This window comes from Gambusia affinis, linkage group LG18 (genome assembly GCF_019740435.1).
Source record: "Gambusia affinis linkage group LG18, SWU_Gaff_1.0, whole genome shotgun sequence".
NCBI classification, from domain to species: Eukaryota; Metazoa; Chordata; class Actinopteri; order Cyprinodontiformes; family Poeciliidae; genus Gambusia; species Gambusia affinis.
The window spans coordinates 10,416,948-10,440,331 of NC_057885.1; the positions used below are offsets into that span (position 1 = coordinate 10,416,948).

The 23,384-nt window shown below is 41.0% G+C and overlaps 1 protein-coding gene across 9 annotated transcripts in view; it reads right to left on the minus strand.

Moving 5' to 3' along the window:
- The window catches only part of svep1 (sushi, von Willebrand factor type A, EGF and pentraxin domain containing 1), a 95,641-nt gene that overhangs the window by 22,321 nt on the left and 49,936 nt on the right, over positions 1-23,384 (minus strand). For all 9 annotated transcript variants that reach the window (XM_044097669.1, XM_044097663.1, XM_044097671.1 and 6 more), the window contains 14 exons: positions 20,774-20,953; positions 16,792-16,989; positions 13,164-13,282; positions 12,947-13,076; positions 10,673-10,780; positions 4,642-4,773; positions 3,836-4,027; positions 3,088-3,209; positions 2,908-3,013; positions 2,610-2,807; positions 2,013-2,246; positions 1,717-1,878; positions 1,404-1,565; positions 955-1,116 (listed from right to left, as the gene is read on the minus strand). In XM_044097669.1, coding sequence (XP_043953604.1) covers positions 955-1,116; positions 1,404-1,565; positions 1,717-1,878; positions 2,013-2,246; positions 2,610-2,807; positions 2,908-3,013; positions 3,088-3,209; positions 3,836-4,027; positions 4,642-4,773; positions 10,673-10,780; positions 12,947-13,076; positions 13,164-13,282; positions 16,792-16,989; positions 20,774-20,953 — 2,205 coding nt within the window. The remainder of the gene's footprint in view (positions 1-954; positions 1,117-1,403; positions 1,566-1,716; positions 1,879-2,012; positions 2,247-2,609; positions 2,808-2,907; positions 3,014-3,087; positions 3,210-3,835; positions 4,028-4,641; positions 4,774-10,672; positions 10,781-12,946; positions 13,077-13,163; positions 13,283-16,791; positions 16,990-20,773; positions 20,954-23,384) is intronic.

Genomic DNA, 23,384 nt, shown 5'->3' on the forward strand with positions numbered 1-23,384 from the left:
ACACAAGTGGTGTTTTACATGGGAAAGGCTGACACAAAGCAGTTCCTTTACAGCAACATTGACGTAACTTGGCTCTTTCTACAGAGAGTTAATATAACTCGCATGTCAGCCTAACACTGTACAACACGGTTAACCCACGAAAATCACTTGAATCTTCTGGATTTATCTTATCTGGTTTTTCTTTTCAAATTATGATCTACATACACACTAAGAATAATATAATCTTCAACAATTTGGTAAAACCAAGATGATGATGTCATGTCTTTGAAGGCTCCTGACAAGTTAAGACAATATCAGAGTTTACCAGAGGCACACCTCTCCTTTCGAGACAAGATGGGGAAGCCAAAAGAAATCAGCCGAGCCATCAGGAAGAGAAAAGTGGAGGCGAACTAGTCTGGTTCACGTCCAGATGCCTGAAGGTGCCATCTGCTCAAACAATTGCATATGCAAAGATCAGCAGCATCAAGCCGTCGTTCTGTTCAGGAAGCAGACGGCTTCTTTGTCCCAGAAGTGAACGTGTTTTTGTTTGAAATGTGAAAATCAACTCCAGAACAAAACCAAAAGACTTTGTGAAGACGCTGTCTGAGGCTGGTAAGAGACTCTAACAACTCTCCTATTTGTGCCATTACTACAAAACCGAGATTACAAGTTGCAAAAGCTCTCAGGCGCATCTTAAATTCTGGAGAGATTTTAGTGTGCGTCACAAAAATAGAGTGAAGAAGCCACTCAAGAGATGAGCCTGGGAATTGAAGCGTGGGAATAGATGGGTCTTCCAAATGAACAATGAGACTAAGATTACTGCCAAAGTAGTTACACAGTGGCTTAAGGATCAATCAGGAAGCGCAAGATAAAAGTTGGTTTTTTGAAGGTCCTCAACTTCTACCAATAAAGATGGTAGAAAGACTCCCTACAGTAATTTGTTTACCAAAACCGTTTTATGCCAGAAAGACTCACTAGAGCAGTGCTGTATGCTGGACGCCCCGGTTATCGTGGTGGTCCCATAGAAGGGGCAGGAGAGGCAGTACGAGCGTCCGTGATCGGGTTGGTAGTAATCCCTTGGACACGGGTAGCAGGGAACCAGACCAGTGCGGGAAAAATGACCTGCCATGCAGGGAACTGCAAGGAGGAAAAGGAAAACAATAGTGAACAAAGTAATTCAGAAAAATTAAAAAATGTCTAAGATGATCAGATGGTAGCATTCAGTGAGAAAAATCCAAACTGAAGCCTAATGTTTATATAAAAAACTTATTTATTGATAAAAAAAAAGTGTTTTGTCAGGATAGTTTTATAAAATTTGCTAAATTACCAGTAGCCCATCCATATTTAAGGCAGAAATCAAGTCAAACTAAAGAATTGAAGATGATAAAGCTTCAAAGTGTGCCAGCATTATTAGACTGCATCACCTCCACACTCTGTCTCATCCACTGCTCCTCTGGTGACTGTGGAGGTTCCACCAGAACAGACTAAACATTTCCTGGCACCATAACCAGGCTGGAAGTGACCCAGAGGGCAGGACTCGCAGATCTCCAGTCCATTCAGAGAGTGGCTGCCAGGTTTACATTGCCCTGCAGACACAGACACATCAAACTATCAACAAACCAGAAAAAGCTTTACTTTTATTTGCGAGAACAAGCTTAAAACAAATCATTTTACTCTTAATTGATGGCCAAAATGCTGATTGGCAATGAAAAGCCTGACGTCTGTTCTCAAACACACCTTTGCACTCGGTGATGCTGCGGGCGTGCAGATAGGCTGTAGATGTTCCCTCAGGGCAGGACTTGCATTCCAGTTGACCTTCCTGGTCTTGGTAGGACCCCAGCCAGCAGCTCTCACACTCGTTATGCTCCAGAGAAAAATACGTACCCACTGGACATTGGACTGCAAAAAGAAGGCTCACACTTAGCGATTTCCTGGAACATATAAATCTTGCACAGCACTATTAGTCATGCTGTAAATGTAGTGTGCATAAAATTTAATTAATTTAAGTCAGAATATTCTTTCTTCAAGCTTACCACACATTCTGCCTTTGAGCACTGAGCCTGGCCTGCAGAACAATGAGGCCTTTTTGCTCTCCAGCGATTTGGGATCAGAAATGATCATCTCTGAGGAGACGTGGTAGCTGGACAGTGGCTGTTTCGCCAGAGTTCGTTTCAAGCGATTGGTGAGCTGCTCGAGCGTTCGCAGAAGCCTCTTCTGATTGGCCACTTCGACTGAGTCATTTCTCGACAGAGGCAAAGGGATGCTTGCTGGGAGAACGGCCAAAGATTAGTGCATTGACCACAGAAATATTTTGAACTAAACCTTTAAATGCAGACATCTTTATGAGTACTGCTTAGCAACCAGCATGTTTGCGTAATTTGGAGGTGTGTACGCTTCTGTTGTCCTATTCTGTGGCGCACACTGATCTCCACCAAAAGGATTAGCAATAAGATTTGTTTATGCTCAAAACCGTCACGCTAACATGCGCCATGATGTCATAATCCTGTCTATTCTTGGATTAGACAGGATTAAGTGTAGGGGACGTTGTGCTTGCTTTTGCTTACAGATTTTACAATCAAATTCATAATGATCTCTTACAGTTTCATTTAACACGCAGAATGTTGTTGTACCTGTGATGTTGAAATAAATTTGGATCTTGTGGTCTTTGGTTGGACCTCTGATCTTCCTGTGCCTCTTGGAGCGCTGCCTCACGCTGCCATCTTGCTGCCGACTTGGGAGCTGTCGGGTGCCTGTGGCAAAGCCTGACTCAAAATAGGCATAGTCCTGCGCGCCCTGAGAGCCCCAGTTGTTGGCCCATCCTCCTGGTGCTGTTTGTGAGGGAAAAAAAACAACAATCGGCTGATAATGCTTCACTTAAACTGAAGGTTAGATGTTTTGTTTTGAGTAAGAACATCTATAGACGCCTACCAATTGAAAATCCATTTTCGTAGTCATAGTTGTACTCCAGACAGTGACCCTGGGACATGACCTCCAGCTTGCAGGTGATTTCATCACTGCTACAAATAGAGGGAAGCTACAGAGAAAAGGAAAACATGGTTAATCGTGCTGTGTGTGTATTTCTGAGTGTGTGTGCGTACTGGTCCTCACCATGCTTCCCAGTTTGGCATTAAAATGACCAGCAAACGACTTGACCAGGTCTGGATCGTCGCATCGAGATGCTTTAAACAACATCTCAAAGGGTTTATACCCGTTATTAGCTATGCGGTTCACTGGAACAGAGAAAAAAGACGATATGTGATATTTTACCCCATTGAGAGCAATTTCATCAAAAACTAGGTGGCTCAGGTTGTCGGTTCAACACCCTACTCTATCCTTCTTGGAATTAGATAAAGTAAAGGCCATTTTCTCATTTTATCCATCCATCCATTTTCTGTTCACCCTTGTCTCTGATGGGGATCAGGAGGGTTGCTGGTTCCTCTCCAGCTACGTTCCAGGCGAGAGGCGGGTTCACCCTGGACAGGTCACCAGTCTGTCACAGGGCAACACAGAGACATACAGGACACACAACCATTCACACACACACACACACACACCTAGGGAGAATTTAGAGAGACCAATTAACCTGACAGTCATGTTTTTGGACTGTGGGAGGAAGCCGGAGAACCCGGAGGGAACCCACCATGTACAGGGGGAACATGCAAACTCCATGCAGAAAGACCCCGGGCCGGGAATCGAACCCAGGACCTTCTTGCTGCAAGGCAACAGCTCTACCACTGTGCAGCCTCATTTTCTCATTTTACCATTTATAAAATGTTCCAGACGTCTCAGAAGTATCTCAGTATACAAATCGGCAGTCTGGAACATGTACAGACAGTTCAGCATGAGCTGCACTCACAGGAGCAGTCTGGTCTGTCTGAAGAGTACGCCGGCTCCCAAACACCATTGTAGGCACAGAAGTAGCTCTGCACTGCATCTTGAGCAAAGCTATAGCCTTCTTTACACTGAAGAGTACAATTAACGCCCTCCTCTTCCTCAGAGCAGATGAACTCTCCATTCACTGGGACATACGGCTGCTCACAAGTAGACCCTGGACAAGACAAAGAATGACATTAATTACTTAAATCCAACATAAAAAATACAGATGAGATGCTACCTCACTGGATTTGAATTTTGAGAAACATTTATTTCAGTGAGCAGCGGCGGCGTAGCGGGGACAGTGTGGGTTGTTTTCCCAGAGGACTAAACAGGATACGACCGCCTCAAAGTCCATGGACACTTTCCAGCAGGAGTTTGTTTCTGCATTAAATGTTTTTTATTAATCCTGTGTAATAAATCTTCTAATTTTTGAGTTTTCTACAGCTGTAAGCCATGAAATCTACTCTGTATGTGTAATAAATACCTATGTTGTCATATTTCATATGTATACTTGGATTCCTGAATAATTTAACATTTTAAAGAGTTTCTAATTTATTGAGATGCACTTATATACTATCAACAGGTAGGCCTGGAAAACAGGAACACTTTAAATATACTCTTGTTTTGTTTTATTTTTTAGAGACATAAATGTTTACTTTTTTGTTAATATTTAGATATTACCTAAAAATACAACATGTGGTGCAACACTGTAATTTTAATTTAAAGCAATGTAATTCAAAAAGAAAAATTAATTGCCATAGAATGAAATAGATTTTGAATTCACACCTTGCACAGTTATTGTGAGGTTGCAGACGCGGCTGTTTCCTGCTGTATCCGTTGCAGTGTACTGGACCACAGTTTCTCCTACTGGGAACAGCGAGCCCAGTCTATGGCTACTGGTCACAGTGAGGCGACCACCTATACGGCAAAAAAACAGTGCAATAAACCAATACTAGATCACTTTAATCACAATATATTCAAATAAAAATCCAAAACCAACCCAACTGTTCAAACTACACAACCAGAAGCTGCATTGCTTTAAGTTACTCTGCATTAAAAGTGCTTCTCTTCATGTCCTGTAGAGGGCAGGCTTGGGATTAGATTGTCATCTGAAGGTAGTGAGTCACTCTTGCAGGTAGACTATAGAGCTTTATACAAATTCATTGCATCTGTCTGAAGGTCTTACAGAATGTAAATGCATAAAGGTTGTTAGAAAGTAGGAGCTGAAGCATAACGCTGTGTAGGGAGTTGTGTGCTGGTGTGTGATGCTTCGAGGTTTGTCTGCAGGCCAGAAACAGGCTGTGGGAACAAAAGGAACAATGAGCACATCTGTAAGAGCGAGAGACACAGAATGCATTGAGAAAAGTGAGGGATTTGCCTTTCACTTGACTCCAGTCCACCTCCTCCATTAACAGCGGCAAATATCGTTCTAGAGGGACTGGCACGCGTCTGGAGTCTCCCTTTATGTTTAATTTTAGTGCGTGTGTTTGTATGTGTGCGCCTAACGAGTCTTGACTATAAATAGAGGTTCATCAGGGTGTGGGCCTGGAAAAACAAAACACTGACGTCGAAGCAGCGCTGCGCTGACGTCGTGTGGACCCGGACCGGCCGCAGCAGTAGCAGTCTGTTATTAGTGTGAAGGCGTGTGTTTGCGTGTGTGTGTTATTGAGGTCGTTTGATGGGGGTGCACCTCCGCAGACAGGTGGGAAGTGATTACTTTGAGTTGTTTGTGAGTGGGATGTTAGGTTTGGGGCTCTGTGTGTGCTTTGGTGTTAATAATGTGCAAATAGAGAATGGGAGATAGTGAAGTCAAGCTGTTTTGGAACAGCTGCAGTGCCAAGAGAAAGAGTCCAATATTTAGTCTGTTTGCTAGACTGGCCTTCAAGCACTGCTCTGCTGGAAGATTAGTCTGAACAGATTGTTTATTAGATCATTATAACAATAGCAGGTGTCCAGCCCAGCACTCAGCTTTTTAAGAGAACATCTGGATCATTTATTTTAATGTGCTGTGTATGAAACCGATCGTTTTGTCAGTTTTTAGGAACATAGCTATGAAATAAAGTTAACAGGATCTCTGGTATGTTCAATATATGGACCTTGAGAAGTCTTAACTTCATACTGTTGTGTTCAAACATCAATAACTGTCTTTACTTGTCTGCAGCTAATTTACTGGGGACTTCAGTTTCTCCAAACATTTCCAAATAGATCCCTCTCCCATTCCTACTTCGGAAAACTCTGTCAGCCCAGACAGTTTTCAACATAGACATTAGAAAGCAGACACAACATTGGCTAATTATGGCACCAAACGCGTTTTGAGCGTCTGTCGCGGCACAATTTGAACCATTTGGAGCGTTTTGAGCCTTTGACACATCGAGCACGTCTAACACTCCACGCAGACTTTGAATGTAAACCAGGGGAGCCTGACGCTCAAAACGTGTGTGGTGTGAATGCACCATAACTGGCAAGTTCACTTTGGTACGCTGATCCTAGTATTGGTGATCACTGATTAACATTTATATATACCCCAGTAGAACTAAAGTTGGAACCAAAATGGTTTCACTCTAGATGAAAAATTAAGTATTAATTTTTAAACTTTTGGGATTTACTAGATAGCATGTTTTTAAAATGTTTTACACTCCTTTATAAGTTTTACATTTAACTTTCAGGTCAATTTGGGGATGAATTCTTCAAATTGCTTAAGGGAGATCTGTCCATGGTAGTGGTGTCCAAAGGAGATGCTGTTTTAGATTTTACTATTGTTAAACTCTAGACCAAATGAATTGATTATTACTAGGACTATGCAGAACCTGGGGACATGCTGAGAAAACATGCAGGCCTGTGAGGAGTGCAGTTACATGGACCGGGTCTATACTATATGTATGATTTATACAAATACACAACAAAAAACAACTTCTACATCATTGAAAAATCTTTAGAAGACGTCTGGTGCCAACAAGATAATGAAAAATTAAGCAGTAAGTCAAAATCACTTCAGAGATAAAAACAGGACACCAAAAAAAGTCGTGGAAATACAAAAAGCTACTTTATCATTAACTTTCTGCGCATACATAACAACCTCTAGATCGACAATCGCTCTGTGTGTTTTCACTCAGGCTACTCGATCCAGATCCTCTTACGTGTGAACCAGGCTTGTTTCCTAAAAGCTGTCAAAAATATTTCCTTCGCCTCTAAGCTCAAAGGTAAAATTTTTCAAACCTTCACACGAAAGACAAGCTATAGTATTTTATTGTTGTAAAATATAGCTGTAACTATACATTCCCAGGTTAACTGTTCTTTTAAAAGTCAACTTTGTGTTCCCCACATTGACCATCTCACAGTTTAGCAGAGTATATCCCATGATCTTTTTAGATGCATTTCTATAGTTTACAAAGTAGTTTGAGTTGAGAAGGAAGGGCAACAAGATGGTTCTATTTTAAACACAAGCAAATTTCAATGCAATCTCTCTCTGTGTTAAAACATTAACTGCATGCTAACATAAAAATGGATTGATAAAGGTAAAAAAAGATACAGGCTCTGTTAAGGCCTTTGTTTTCCACATAAGCATATCAGGCTTGACTAACCTATGAAATATGTGCACACATGGTCTGAACTACAGTCATGGGAAAAAGAAAAAATTTATGACTGTCAGTGCAGTCATGGAAATAACCAAGTCCACCTTTAATGCTTTGATAATATTTAAGAGGGAAAGAGAAAATCATGTTCTACTAATGACCTGCAAAGCAGAACCTGATCATCAGCGACTGCAACCACTTCTTTAAAGCAGTAGTTTACGTAGTTTGCTAGTTTGGAGAATGAAAAGGTGTTTTGCTAACACGATGTAAAGACAGAAAGACTTTGGCAGTGACCTTAGAGAATCATTCGTTGCTGCTCAGCAGTGTGTGAAGTCATATAAGGCTATTTCCAAACAATTTCAAAGTCAATGAGAACGATGTCTGCGAGTTGAAACCATTTAGAACAGCTGCTGGTCCTCCTCCAAGAGGAGAAAAAACTCAAAATCCTTTCCTTGTTCGCAGTAATAGTTCTGAAACAACATCCATTACACCAGTGGTTCCCAAAGTGTGGGGCACGCCCCCTAGGGTTGGCGCCCTGCCATTGCAGGGGTGGCGCGGGAAGTGGTATGGATGAATAAAAAAATAAATAAAATAGTTACACGAAAACTGTAAAGATGGTTTGTAGTTTGTTTTGTTGCAACCTGAAGTGTGAAATAAACCGCAGTAGAGTTTGAAAACAAAATATGTGTACAGGTTTACGTCTGGTTGAATGATGTGTGCCCAGTTGATAATTTTTTCTTTTTTGGGGGGGATTTTATTGTAATCCATAGGGGGGCCCAGAAGAAAATCTTGGGGAAAATCTACACTGAGGAGACCAATCTGGAAAAAATACCTGATAGAAACAATGAAACATGGTGGTAGGGGAGGAATGATTTGGGCTTGTTTGCAGCTTCAGAACCTGGGAACCCATCAGTTACTGACTACAACATGAACTCCTCTGTAAGTCAAAGTATACTAGGGTCAAATGTCCAGCAGTGAAAGGTTGGGTCATAACAGAGAGACATTATCCAAACCACAGAACAGAATCGCTGAAAAAGAAAACAATTTAGGCGTTGCAATGGTTTGATCAAAATCCAGACATCAATGCAAGCACTGATGTCCAAAAGCTTCAATAAACTATTGAAACATTGAGGATTTGACTAAAGCTCCAACATAATGACGAGAGAGGAAACAAGTTCTGAGAATGATTCATATTATCCCTTCCAGACTGAAAGGAGTGCTGATGATTTACAGGCTCTGTAAATTTGGCTTACACAGTGCAGTGTGTTTCCGCCACACTTTCTGCCATCTGAAAAATTCCAACAGTTTCCAGCCAATCTCGGGTTATTACGGTAATTTCATTCCCGCCATAGCAGGGAGAGAAATTATTCCGAGGGGCAATCTTTTAATCGATGGTAAATTGTGAAAGTAACTTGCTAGATATTGAAAGTTCCAGTTACGAATAAATGAGCAAATATATTTCTCACAGGACATTTAAAGAGCTGCGTCCAATTAAGATAGGCAAAAATATCCAGGCGGAGATTTGAAACTTGGAAAATAAAGAGTTAAGGGGGGATTCTAACTACCATAGCAGCATTATGAACATCTTTTCCCATAACAGTATGGACTGTAATGCAAACTTTAATTTCCCATGACTGTATATGTTAGAGACTGGCGAGCTGTGTGGGTGTATCCTGCCTCTGGCTCAGTGAGTGTTGGAGAGAGGCAGTCAGCCCCCACCCTGCATGGTTAGTGGATAAGGACAATGGGTGGATCCTGCAGCACAGTCCTAATTAAATACCTGCAGGAAATCATCACTGCAATCACTGTTTATCCTTCTGAGTCCTAATCACGGCATCAGTGAGTCTGCTACAGAAAAACAAAACACAGCATGTGTTTTTTTTAGTAATTTCACTACTCTTCTCAATTTTCTTCTCTTGAATTTACATGTTTTTAATTGGTATTTTTAATTTGTCATAACTAACAAAAATACACTTTGATACAAATTCAGTTAGATTTGCTTGAATAACTTGAAAAGATTTTATTTTAGAAGTATTTTTGCAACGATGTACTTTTTACTTTTACTTGAGTAATTTTGTAATTTAACTGAAACTGTTATTGTATTCAAGTAAGAGTATTGATACTATTGAGTAAAATTTCTGGAGACCTTTCCCACTGTGACTAACTTCACTGAATGAAGAACAAGCTAGTTTTAACCAAACATTCATCCAACACACCTGCAGTTTTTGTTAAAGTTTCATAAGTTTTATATTGAAATAAACTGATTTGAAAAATGTAAAATGTTTCTTTTGCTTGATTTTGTTTGTGTAATTATGAATTATTTTCATTTAGATCTTAAAATGTCAAAATTTTCATACATTTGATGTCACTTTTAAATATTAAATGATCAGTAACTCAGTACTTGAGTTGCCTTTTTACTAAATACTTTGTATCTCCCGCTCCCTTCTTCCCTCATTCGTGAACAAGATCCCGAGATACTTGAACTCCTCCACTTGGGGCAGGACACCCCCCCTGACCCGGAGAAGGCACTTTACCCTTTTCCGGGTCAAGACCACGGCCTCGGATTTGGAGGCACTGATCCTCATCCTGCGAACTACTCCAGCGAGAGCTGCAGATCACGACTTGATGAAGCCAACAGGACCGCATCATCCGCAAAAAGCAGAGATGCGACCCTAAGGCCACCAAAACGGATCCCCTCAACACCTTGGCTGTGCCAAGAAACTCCATGTTGAATTAGAGCTACTTTTACTTCAGTAAAATTTTTGGAAACTCCATTCACCTAAGCTTTTCCTCAGAGGATTATTTACAATCTCATTGTGTAACAAAGTTGCAATGATGTAGAAATAAACTTGAAAATTGAGAATAGAGTACAAAGGCAGTACAGCACTGGGTGTGTTCGCTTAATTATACAAATGACTGTGTGAAAAATGGATGGAATGAGGACACACTCCCTCTGAATAACGTTTTTCATTGCAAAAACACCTGTGTCTCTCCACCGTCTCCGTCTGTTTTAACATTAACGACATTAGCAGGCACTACAACCACTTCATCAATTCCCTCCATCCTATTCTCTTTCTTTCTCCTAAACACAGACAGAAATGTCCACTGTCTCCACTCTTTACTCACAGACAGCTTTTTTCTGATGCACATTTTCCAGTCACTCATTGGAAAAGATCCTGCTCAACCATAATAAGCGGAGACGGTCGGCGGAGGAAAGCACAAATAGAAGAGCTGAGCAGACGTACCTGAGTTATCTGAAAACTGCGGGACTTCCCAGTCGACGGCTGCTTCTGTGTTTGTGGCCCGGACTGTTGGGGGCGACCTACACCTGTCAATGAACGGCGGCTCAGTATCTGAAAACACAGACAAAATCATTCACCAGGACCAACAATCACACCAGAACATTTGGTTTATTTTTTTTGTAAAAGAAAAAAAAAAAAAAATCTATTTTGAACACGACCAAAACGAGAGCAAATTTAGACGATATTGAGGAATTGACATTTGATAAAGGAGCGCTGCGCTGCGATCCGACTATTTAAAGTCACAGGGCACAAGTTGAACACATGTCTCCAATAAAAACCCACTACGTTCCACAGCCATAACAACACATGGAAATGTTCACAGCTACCATGCTTGAGGTCTCTCCCCCTGGCTGCAGTGATTACTGAGAGGCTGACCCGCGTTTTTCATCCTCTACAGAAACAATATCTGGCACCTGTTAGGGAGCATAAACTCCCTTCCTGGAGGACATCTCAATAATTTCCACCTTTTTTTCTTTTTTACCGTGAAATAAAGAGGAAAGACGGCGTTTCAAAGAAAGCAAGTTAGTCTGCAATGAGTTAAACATGTTGCAACGTGTATGAGAGACCAATCAATCTTTTTAGAGGGGAATTTATGATGCTTTTCAGCCATAAATGGGTAATTCTTGAGCATACGGAGAATAAACAGTTATTCTATTGTTTTAAAAAGCATGTGCGTGGCAGAAAAAAAAAAATTACAGAGATCTTTTGGGGACACCCCTCTCTAAAATAGAACGGCATCGTCATCCTCAGGAAACAACCCAGTTCATGCTATAGCTATAACAGATTAGCCCGACCATCAAGGCAACTGTGGGTGTTGTTTGTGAGAAATGACAAAGTTTCCCCACCGCCTTGCTTTGTATTTTTTTTTTATGTTTTTAAGTGGCCCCTGTCAGTAAAATCCACAGATTGCTTTATTAAATTAAATTAACAACTGCTGTCTTCAATGTTCCTCCTCCATGTTGACTGAAGACAATGAGCCAAAAAAAATAGTAAGACAAAGAAACTTGTTCTAATAAAAATTAGCGTATATAGACTTAAGGAGGAGCGGAGCAGATGGAAGAACTGCTATCATAGAATACACCCTGGCAAAGGTCAAAGGGCAATAGGCAGTGGTTGGATGGACGTAAACAGGTTGAGTGCAGTCAAAGTCTCAATGTAAAGAGAAGTGAGGCTGGTGACCCATTGTTACCCTAACCCACCCGTCTGAGTGGGTTAGGGTAACAATACTTGAGAGACCAGGAGCAGAAATTACAGCATATGTCTGAATTTTAAAATGACAGTTTTTCTGACACGTCGTCATTTACCACTGTGGTGAGTTACAGTCAGACTGGGCTCACCACGGAGCCCGGGTCGAGTGCTGGTTTGCTCAGCCTCCAAACTGCTGCTCACTCAGCAACGTCCTCACTCAGAAAAATCCCAACAACTTACCCAACTAAGTCCAAAATTATGTATTACTCTGGCACGTACAGATTTAAAAATATGTTCTAATTTGAACTTTTTATGACTGGAAGTAATAACATTTTCAAATATAGAGAAATCTGTGAGGAGAGCTAAAGATTAGGGTAATGACATAGAGAGCTTTCTAAACACAAAACCTTGAGCTCATTGCAAAATGTGAATCATTGTGGTGGATAGTTTCCAAACAATATCTACATCTGTCAGATGTATGAATAATTTTGGGTTTAACTATAATCTGGGTTTTCACTCATGTAATGATGCCTGAGTTTTGCCTTCCTTGTTCAACTTTATTCCTCGTTTGCAACCTTTGGCTGGATTCTGGATCAATTTCTGTCTCTCACACATTTTTTATACATTATAAAACTTTGGACATAGAAATTAATTTAACTATTGATGAGGCTGAACAAAACTAGAAAGGAGAAGCTGCAAAAATCCTATTATTGCCCTTTAATCTTACAAAGTGAAAAGTTATTACAAAATGTCCTTGTGGCATCCAGTTAAAATCTAAAATTTTTCTGAAATTGGAAGCATTTACAAGAAACTCCTGAACAGCATATTTACAAAAATCCACTATTTTTGAAATTTTGAATCCATTGAAGAACGTGACTCATTTTATTCCAGGTGCCATTAAAAACCACGTGAAAGTCTTGCAGCAGAGCCTTCTCCCGTGTTGTAATTAAATGCACCAGTGAAGTTACACCAGGGCCACACACACAGCATCGACTGTTTGCTTTAACACAGTTTTCGGGATGAGCTCACCGATCACAGTGACTGTGAGGGAGCAGTTGGCCTGATTCCCGGTGCGGTCGGTTGCAATGTAGGTGATTGTTTCCTTTCCGATGGGCAACAGCTGAGGGGGATTGTAGACTGGTTTCACCTGCACCACCACCTGCAGAAGGAAGAGAAAGTTAAAGGAGAAGGGAAACACTTTAAGCCTGCTCCTGTCTGTCTGTGGTTAAATTTTTATGTTTTTAACCTCCTCATTGGAGTTGTCGACGGCGGTAGGGACGTTCCAGCTGACGTTGGCGGTTCCACGCCGTTCATCCGTCTCTGCAACAATGTCTGCAGGACACTGGAGCTGTGGCGGCTCAGTATCTGAAGAGACACAGAAAGAAAAAAAAATGATAAGACACTCCAGCAGATTAACTCTTGGCTTTACATTAGAGCCAAATGTTACGAGTTTTATGAGTGACCTTACTCTGCTCTTTGTTATCACAGAGGGAGTAGCAGCATGAAGTCATTTGACCGCTTATGTCTTTAATCCCAACACATCATACATTCATTATTGATCATTATCCAAGGACAGAAAAGAGGGAGCATCATCGTTCCAACCAGACCTCAAATCCAAATAATATGCCACGTCTTAAATCTTTGAGGAATTAAAAATTCATTGTCTTAATCCCTGCAGGCCAATAAATCAGTGGCTCTGGTCCTGGTTAAGGATACTAAATATTGTGTTTGCATGAGAAAAAGTAAAAAGTCACTGATGTGGATCAGAGATCAATGGATAGTGGTGACAACCTGTTTTAAAGATTTCTGAACATGAACACCAATCTGAAAGATTTCAAGATAATCGTAACACTGTGGTGCTTTTTGATTGAGTGATAAGGGAAAAAAGTCAAGTGGTGCCATGAACAGAAAAGTGTAATCAGTCAGGGGAGTCCTGAGATTTTAATTATCTGCATGCACAGTGAATCATAGCCTGGCTATTGTCTTCCTACCCATACCACTACATTCTCATTTCCCTTCAGTGAGCCGACAGGATTTCTCCCACTGAGTTTGATTTCTCAGGATGCATTTCACCTCAGCCAATCAGCAGTTGCGAATGATGACGTTGATTTTCTGCACTGTTTTAGAACTGTAGTTTGGCTGTAGTTTTAGCAATGGCAGCAGAGGAAGTGAACAAAGCCGCTTAGTCCACGTTGGCCACGCTTCCAAATATCGAGTTTACATTAACAGCCGCCTTGTTTGGACCGGCACTTCTTTCTTTGCAGTGGAGGATGGTTGTTTACAGCGAGGGCAATTTCTAGTAAGCTTCAGAAACTGGTGCATTACATATGTCATGGCCAAACGTTACCGATTGGATAAAATCAGATCCAATAAAGTTTAAAACTTCAACAAAGTCCACGTCTCCAGTTTCTTAATAATCGCGGGTACAGACCCTCTCTACCAAGCAAAGCATAGGACAAGCGGCTGTTTTGTATCAGACAAAGTTGATGGGCCAACTTAATTTCTTCTGGGTTGCTGGTTGCTAGGGCCGTCATGCCTTTTGAAAAGGAAAAGTGGCTGGATTTCACTTAAGAAGTTTCAAAACAAATACGATAGTTACATAAAAAGTCTGACACAAACCTCAAACTTAGAGAGTTGCCAGGGTTGATTCAAGCATGGATTTGTTTCAGCAGAGAATCTGGCCATGCAGAGGAGGACGCATATATGAGGAGGAATATAAGCTCTCGTAATGTTCTGTAGAGCAGACGCAAGGATGCTTCCTCCTCCTAAACGCTACGTCATCAGAAACCAGCCCAGTTCAGCTCAGTTCAAGGATGCAGTAAGCCGTTAGGCTTCAAAACGTTCAGGCTCCCATCTGAAAGCGGTCATGCCTCTTGGACTGTGTAAGAGAACTGTTCTCATCTGGTACTGATGATCCATTCACTTTGGCATTTCTCTCTGCCTAACACCAACACACTTAGATTCAATCTGTTTTATTTATCTTAACAACAAGGGAAGCATCTCTTAGATGTCTTCGGTAGGATGGAGAATGCATAAAAGGACAGAAATTTCCTAGAAATTCCTGTTTTCTGTGGTTCCTCGTGATAAGGTATAATTTGGAGTCTGCTTTGAAGGTTTTAGTTTTATGGTTTGATTTTGTAGTGCTGCCCACTTGAGACTCAAAGGATATAAAACAGAAACAAAGAAACCTGCTAAACCTTTCCAAAACCCCCTAGGAATGACTCATCCATGCTTTCCCCTTCCCTGTCACCATTACCTTTCCATTTGTTTCAATCTTTACGACACTTCTTTTCCTTCTTAATAGCAGCTGTTCCTCCATTAGCCAAGAGGCAGAAGTGGATTGAGGACATTCAGTGAAATATTAAAAGTTGCTTTGTACCACCTGTTACACCTGCAAGGCATCTGGAGTGCTACAGTGCATTATAATAAACTCCAGAGACCAGTTTGGAGCAGGAAAGGGGGACATGACAGCTCGGACATGGTCTGGTTCGAGTTAAAGACATGCAGGATTGCTTAAAAAGAGCTAGCATCATTCACAAGCAGTGAGAAATGCAGAAAACAAGAATGGAAAGTGGGAACGCTCTCCAAGTCCCCTGTTGTTCCTGTTTTACAGCTTCTACTTTGTCAGCCTATTCTTTTTATTTCTCTTTCAAAAGTTCTCATTAACCAGTTTGGATAGCAATAGGAAGGAGGTTTATTTTTCCCTTTAGGCTTTTATGCAAAGCTAATAACCTTCTCCACTGCCTTCATAATCAGAGATTTCCTCAGTGGTTAAGTCTTGTTTTTCCCAGATGAGACTCGGATCCAGATCCACCTCGCCCACAAAGATTTACAGAAGGTGAGCCCAGTCTGTTAACTTGATTACTATACATCCAGTGAAAGCCCTGCAGCTAGTCCTAAATGCAACGGCTCCACTTGTGTGATGAAAAACATCCAGGGCTTTTTCCTACACTCCCTCTGCTGAAGTCTTATTAAAGGCAGGACTGATTTCAAAGTTTTACTACTGACTATTAAGTCTATGAATACACTGAAACCACCTCACCAAGACAAACTCAAAGCTGCAGTCATCCAGTCATATTTCCCTGGATGTGCCTAAAACGAGACACGGTGATTCTCTGGATGAACTGCCTCCAATCTACTGAACGCTTTACCTCTCTCAAACGTCCTAAAACTCCTGGAACATTTTTTTTGGCCTTCGCTTTTTGCTGAGAGTATCAGCAGTTGAACGGGTTTTACCATTTCCTTTATTGCTTCATAATACTGCTGATGTTGATTTATTTGTATTTGTACGGCACTTTGCTATGCTGGCTGCATAAATGAGAATAAAAACCGAATTGGATGAATTTAGATCTAGTGTATCATGTTCAGTATGTTTGAAAAGAAAATTATTATTTTTTAAGTGTCCAGCCACATCACTATATCTCAATAATTTAGATGATTTTTAAAAAGTTAATTTATTTCAGCAATTCAATTCACAATGTGAAACTCATGTCGATTAATTACACACAAGCTGATGTTTTAGAGTCTTTATTTCTGGAAATTGTGATGATTTTCTGCTTAGATTAGATTTTTATATCAGGAAGGAGAAATAAAAAAAAACAAAACAATATTTAATAGAAATATGGGTTAATAATAAGTATGTTTAACGCTTGGAGGTTGTTCCTTTCAAATGGTTATTTTAATCTGACAGATTAGCCTCATCTGAACGCATAATTTCATTTACTGAGAGGCACCTGTAAATAAATAAACAACTAAATAAATAAGTAAAACCCAAACTTAAATACCATTAGTATTACTGTTGGGTCTATTTAGAGCTTGACCTGCCATGACCTCTAATCTGATCCCGGCTTCAGAGAAAAGGGCATTTTCCTCACCTTTACAGGTAGCTTTATGGACATTAGCAGTCCAGTTCCCAGAGCCCAGGCATGCCGCCCTCCGGTTTCCCTGGAGACTGTAACCTTGGCGACAGGTGAGATGACAGATGAAGCCTGGAGACACAGCTCTTTTCCCGCAGGGAGGAGGCGACAACAAGACGTTATTCTTTGGGTTCACGATGGGGTGACAACGAACCTCTGGGGAGGTAAAATAAGAAAAGCTGAAATTATTTTAATTTACGATGTAACTTGTACATTTTGCACATAAAGATGTTCAAGATCTTGTATGTCTCTCTTTGTTTGGTACCAGGGCTACTTCAAAAAGCGCAAGGGGAAAAAGGTATAACAGTAAAAAAAAAAAAAAAAACACGATAGCAAAATAGCTCAGAGACTCTCTTCAGCCTTTCTGGGAAAACAAACTCTCTGGTGTTAGAAAGAGGCCACAACCCATTGTGAGTGTTCGGATTTGGGATGAGAGGTTTGGCTTTTGACCTGGCCATAAAACAGTGAACCAGTGGATTCGTCTGCAAGGATCACGAGAGTCGGGATGTCCAGCTCAAATGTGTTTTGCAAAAAAGGCTTTTGTTGTGGGGTTGTGAGATCTGGGAAATTGAAGGTCAAGTCAAGGCCTAACCACAACATTACCTGAGGAATCAAACACTGGCTCCACTGGGTTCCCTTCTTCCTATGTAGTTAGTACAGATGCCAATTGTTTCCAATGCAAGCCATCTATACCCAGCCATGTACACGATTCATCCAGTTCTGATCCTAACATGTCCATTTGCAGTTTGGCGGACAAACCTTTCCCGCCCCAAAACCCTCGAACAACTCTTGATAGATCCTGACAGATTGAGATTATCTGACCCTGTTATTTAGGCATCTCAGTTAACCTTTGTTAAATTCTCCATCCATCGTACGGTCAGTGGTCATAATGCTATGCCTAACCACTGCATTTTGCATTGGGAACCTTCAAGAACGAGCTCCAGAGTCATTTGGGAAAAGGGATTTCTGGGTTTTGCTTCTGGACAAGAGACTAAACCAGACCTAAAAAACAACATCCAGCCTGACTGTCCGATCCGACTGTTTAACTTTAATTAGAGGCCCGAGCCCGGAGCAAACCCAACATATTGTTTTAATTAAGATTTTGCCGCTTTTGTTTTCAGACCACCGTTGGAGTAAGCAGCGCAAGTTCTCCCATTTTTAGTTTTAACGTCTTCCAGCTCCATTTTGTTGCTTGTTGTGGCCACAAGGTGAGTTAAGGTCAAATCATCTGGGATGTGTGATAGATAGGAGCAGGGCGTAGTACGCTGTGCTCATTTACTTTCTTTATTTCCTCAATATGTTAAACTATATACTCCTCTATTTAGACTATAGTATGTAGATTGACATAACTTTATATCGTGCATTCTAGTTTTCCATTCCCGGTGCTGGATGTATTGCTTATTAAATGCACCACAGAAGCCTGAACCCAACTCGACAATCGAGGAAATAAGTTTGGGTCTATTCTGGACCTGATTCTCTTTGTGAACCAGTCTCAGATCTCGGTGGCTTTCAAATGATAATAAGTTACTCTTCCTATCTGCACTTGTATTTCCTTCGCTATAGCCGTAGGATTAAAAGAGAAAACTCTCTTAGGGTTATTCATAAAGTCAGATTTTAAACAGACTAAAATATCTGCGTTTCCTCCACTGCCAGATGAGTCGTCTCTCTTTCACCACAGGACAAACAAACAGTAAAACAATCCAGCAAGCTGCATCAAGAGCCCACAGAGGCTTCTCGTCTGTGTTAAAAAAGTGTTGACAGTTTGTTGGGGCAGATGATCAAATAAACACGCTCCCTCTCAGTCCGTACACAGCAGCAGAGATGGGATATATTGATAATGCAGTTGGCTCAAGTTTTTTAAATAGCTCACCAAGCTGGCAGGCTGGCTGGCAGTGCGTCAGCACGAGCAGGAGCAGAGAGGTTGGAGGTTTGCGGCTAAACACTCTCACACTGTCCCTTTTTTGTGTGCTTGTGTGCCTGACCTGAGAGCTCTTTGTGGTGGGCACGAGTGTGTGCAACTATTTTAACTTAACTATCAGTTTCAAAGTGTGCGAGCAATTTTAAATGCACACAATTTTTCTGGGAGTAAGCAGATGTGTCTTTCACCGACTACAGGTCCAAATATACACCATGTGTTTAGCGACTGTGCACGTGTGTTTACATACGTGTGTAAAACCACATGATTACGGCAGAAACATACAGATCATGTGTTATTTCAGGCTCCTGCGTCTGATAAATTCTCTCTGGGTTTAGTGAGGCAGACACGTTTCAATGGGCTGAAGCAAAACAAATCTCTTGAGCTTATAGTTACATGTCAGGTTACAAGAACGATGTGCTGCTGCAAGTCTGTAATTGGTCTTAAGGAGCTCAGGACTGCAAATATTCAACAGCGCAAATTCAACAAAGGGACCTAATCTGATTAAACCCAAGAGGTAGAGAGCCTAAAGAAGAGGAAAGTGTTAAAAATTTGTTTTTACGTTACTATGGATGTTACATTATTGCTTCAGCTCTAAATACGTTTGCTCAGGTGTTCTTGCCGACCCACAAAAAATAAATAAATACCCGACGAATATCAGACTTCAAAGTACATAGAAATAGAAATGTGCCATTACAAAAGACTCCAGAGGATGGGTTAAAATATTAATCAGCGTGTGACCAGTCCAGGATATAAAAACTGTTGGAGATATACATTACCTGAAAATACGAACCGTCTCCACAGAGTGTAAAATGGTCTCCAAAAATAAAAAAAGCTAAATACACATCAAGCATCACAGAAAACTCAGATCCACATCCAGATATCTACTGATCTATCTAATCCTGCTTTCCTGAAAAAGCTTAAATTTTGAGGACAATTGTAGCATTGAGGTCATTAACCTTTTAAAATCCAGATGGGTGTTTTAACATTTTAAACGGCCAAGAACCAGTCTAATTTTACAACTATAACAAAGCTTTTTTTAAGAACTTTTCTTCTGGTAGCCATCCAGGTAATAACCTTTCTGCTTGAGGCGGTCGACGTCACGCCAGTGGGTGGTCTTTCAGTGAATCTCTGCACAGGTTGTTACTAAACTTTGCTAATTTGATCAAAAGAGTCCAAGACCACCTTCACGGGTTTCCCTCAGGGGGGAAAGTATCCCTGAAAAGTTTTGAGTTCATTCAGACCTGCACTTGGATTTTACTGCGAGGTTTTTAATGGGACCTTTCAGAGGTTAGATCAACAATGCTAACAAAGCTGTTCATGTTTTATACTCTGATACTTGACAAACTGTGAAACAACATATGTTCTACTCTAAAAACATTGAACTTTCTCTCATATTTCACATTTTGCCTCTGTAAGTCTACAAATTCAGATTTTGCTTTTCAGATGAAGGTATCAAAACAATCTATATTATGTAAATTTTATTAAAAAATGTTTTTTTTAAAATATTTGTTAAAACTGTCACCAAGCTGTGACAGTTTGAAACAGATAATCTACAAAAACATTATCTTCTCCCTGAGTTAATATCGCCGTCTGAAGAAATGTACCAATCCTGACCAAAAACAACCAATCAGAGCCAGAAGGAGAATCTTAGCGCTGTCCATCAACCTTGTGTACTTGCTGGCCTATGTGCTAATGGAGGACAAACCACTTACCATTACAGGAAAACCCATCATTAGTGGTCATGCTAACGAGCTTGAGCATTCACGAAAGGCTCTTTTAATCAGAGGAGTGATTGACAGCGCTTAGATCCGCCTACTGGCTCCGACTGGTTGTTTCTAGGTAGCACTGGGAGCACTGGGAGAAGGCAGAGGAGTTCAAGGTTTTCACAGATTGTCGGTCTCATGCTAACCTCACATGACATGGCGGCAGTTTCAACAACAAAATACTTTGAATAAACGTTACATCCTGCAGCTTTAAGAACATTTATTTGAGACGATGGCGAAGAGTAATGTGAAGGCTTACCCACACACCGAGGTAGGGGTCCACTCCACTGGGAGTTAGCCTGACAGGTGAGTGTGGAGTCTCCCTCTAATCTATAGCCTCGCTCACAGCCAACCTGACACTGCGTCCTGTAGGACACGCCGCCGTCGCTGCACCGCAGGAAGCCGTGCTGCGGCCGGGAGAGGACCGGGCAGGAGCTCACTGAAAGAAGCAGAAGACAATAAACACGAGGATCCGAACCAGGGAAAGTGAAACAAAAGCTGCTCTATTTGCTGCTGGATCTATTGTTCCATAATTATTTATTTATCTAGGGTTAGTTTGCAACCTATACCCTGTTAGCCCAAGCACTGGAAACAGACTGTAATCTTAAACTCCTCAATGAAATCTTATCATGATAAACCCCATATGTTATCTTCTCCCAGGCAACTCCAGTTTGTTCTTCAAACGGATCATAATTCACCATCACTAAATATGAAATGTAGCAGATAAACTCGGATGCTGTAACTTATAAATCACAAGAGGAGTGGAAGACGTAAATGAATCATCTTTGGCTGTAACTCTGGGCCTATCATTTAACCAGAACTGTGAAAGTCCCTATAAAATAAAGGGGAGGGGAGAAAATAAAACTCCTAGTCTGTATGTCTGTTCTGAGTTATGCTGAGGTCTGGTAACAGGGTGTGCGGTGTGCTATTTCTCATCGCCACCCATAGACAGACAGGCAGTTCAGAGGAGACCCCTCTCCCTCAGGGTCTAACTAGCAGGGAGGTCCTACAGTATGCGGCAAAGACGAGACAAACACATACAAGCAGACGTATGCACACACACTTAGAAAATATATACTCAAAGCCACATACTATAAATCTGTACCACACACCCTTACATATTCAGTGTCTTGGTATTTGTGTGAGTCACTGTGCTGCTGCCTTTCTGCTAAAACGAGCATTTTCCTCATTAATCTCTTGACCTCTGGAGCTCCCCCTTTCTTTTCCTTCAGCTTACTGAAACTCCCCCACTCTGCTTCAACTTTGACTTTTATCTACTCCTCCTGTTGGTCACTCCATCTCTGTTCAACCGAATCCTCCCTCCTTTCCTTCCTTGTGCCGGCTGGCAGGGCAAGACGAGGTGGAATCCCCAGGAAATGTTAACTTGTCACCCGCTCTAAAAACACATGTAGGGAGCTGAGACTATGCTATTTGAGAACAACTCCCACGTGAATCATTGGAGACTCAAAAAAAAAAACAAGAAACTCAGCCAGCAAATCAACTTATAGCCTTTATTTTGACCATTTAAGCCAGAGCTGCATGCATAGGAAAGTGCTGCAATGCCTCAAGGTATCTGGGCTGAGTGAGAAATTATACAGAACAGTGTTAGCCTTACAGTGTAAGGTAATCCCATCTGAGTACTGAGAGAAAGAAATGTTAAGATGGTGAGCATTGTAGGTTTTTTTCATTCATCCACTTTTTACACCCGTTTATTTCTTGTAGAGTTGTTGAATAAAACAGAATAGAAATATCCTTTATAGTCTGACAATGGAGAAAATATATGTGCAAAAGCAGCAGAGTGGCAGACAATAACAGCAACAAGACTCACACGAAGACAGAATATGACAAATATTTAACAACAGATTAAACAATAACAATATTCTACAAAATGTCACCATAAATACCGTTCAGTTATAAACAATACTAAAGTTCAGAAGACTGTGCAACTGAGTTGGTTAGTTTGAAAATGCTGGTGGGCTGATAGCTTTTGACTAAGGTTGTGTTCACACTGCGGTCCGAAGTGACTCAATTCCAAATCAGATTTTTTTTTGCGGAGGCCGTTCACACTTCCAAATGCAACCTGCATGTGATCTCCAGTGTAAACGATCTGAAAGTGTCCCGCATGCACAGCAGATGGCGCAATAAAGTCACACAGAGACCTTCTTCACCATACAGAAGAAGAAGTGCTCAGTGTTTGCGGAAGTAAACATGGATGCTAACGGTGGAGCATAGCTTGCGATTTTGAAATTGTTTTCCACCTGGAGCCAGAATATTAACAAATTAATCCTCATCATAGTCCGCCATTGGTTGTTGTTTTTCTTCCCGCTTGCGCATATCAAGATGCAGAATAGTGACATTTGTCGAATATTCGGATGAATGCGACCCGGATGTTCAGGTCACATTTGAGTTGAATACCCAAGTGGCCAGGGTCGCATTCGAAAAGGTCTGACCTGTGTTGTTCAGGCTTTCGTGAAAAGATCAAATAAAGGTCGCATTACGGCAAAAACAAAAAACACACAAAAAAAATTGGAATTGGGTCACTTCAGGCTGTGAACGCAGCCTAAGAGTTATTCAGAGTTGACTGTCAGTCTAGTATGGAGTTTTTTGGACAGTAAAGTTAGAGTGCCTGTTGAAAAGCAATGGATGGATGTGTGCACACTATTCAGAAAACCACGGCGGGGATTCAAACCTACAATGTTACACGTGTTCCACTGCACAGCCCTAATGTATGTTTCTCATTATAGTTTAGTTTATAGTTTAAACTTCACATTTAATTTAGATTTGACACCCACTAAGAAGTCTAACTAACCTGGGGCACTTGATATTTACTGACTGCTTTAAACAGCTTGCAAAGTGACTGACTGGTGCAA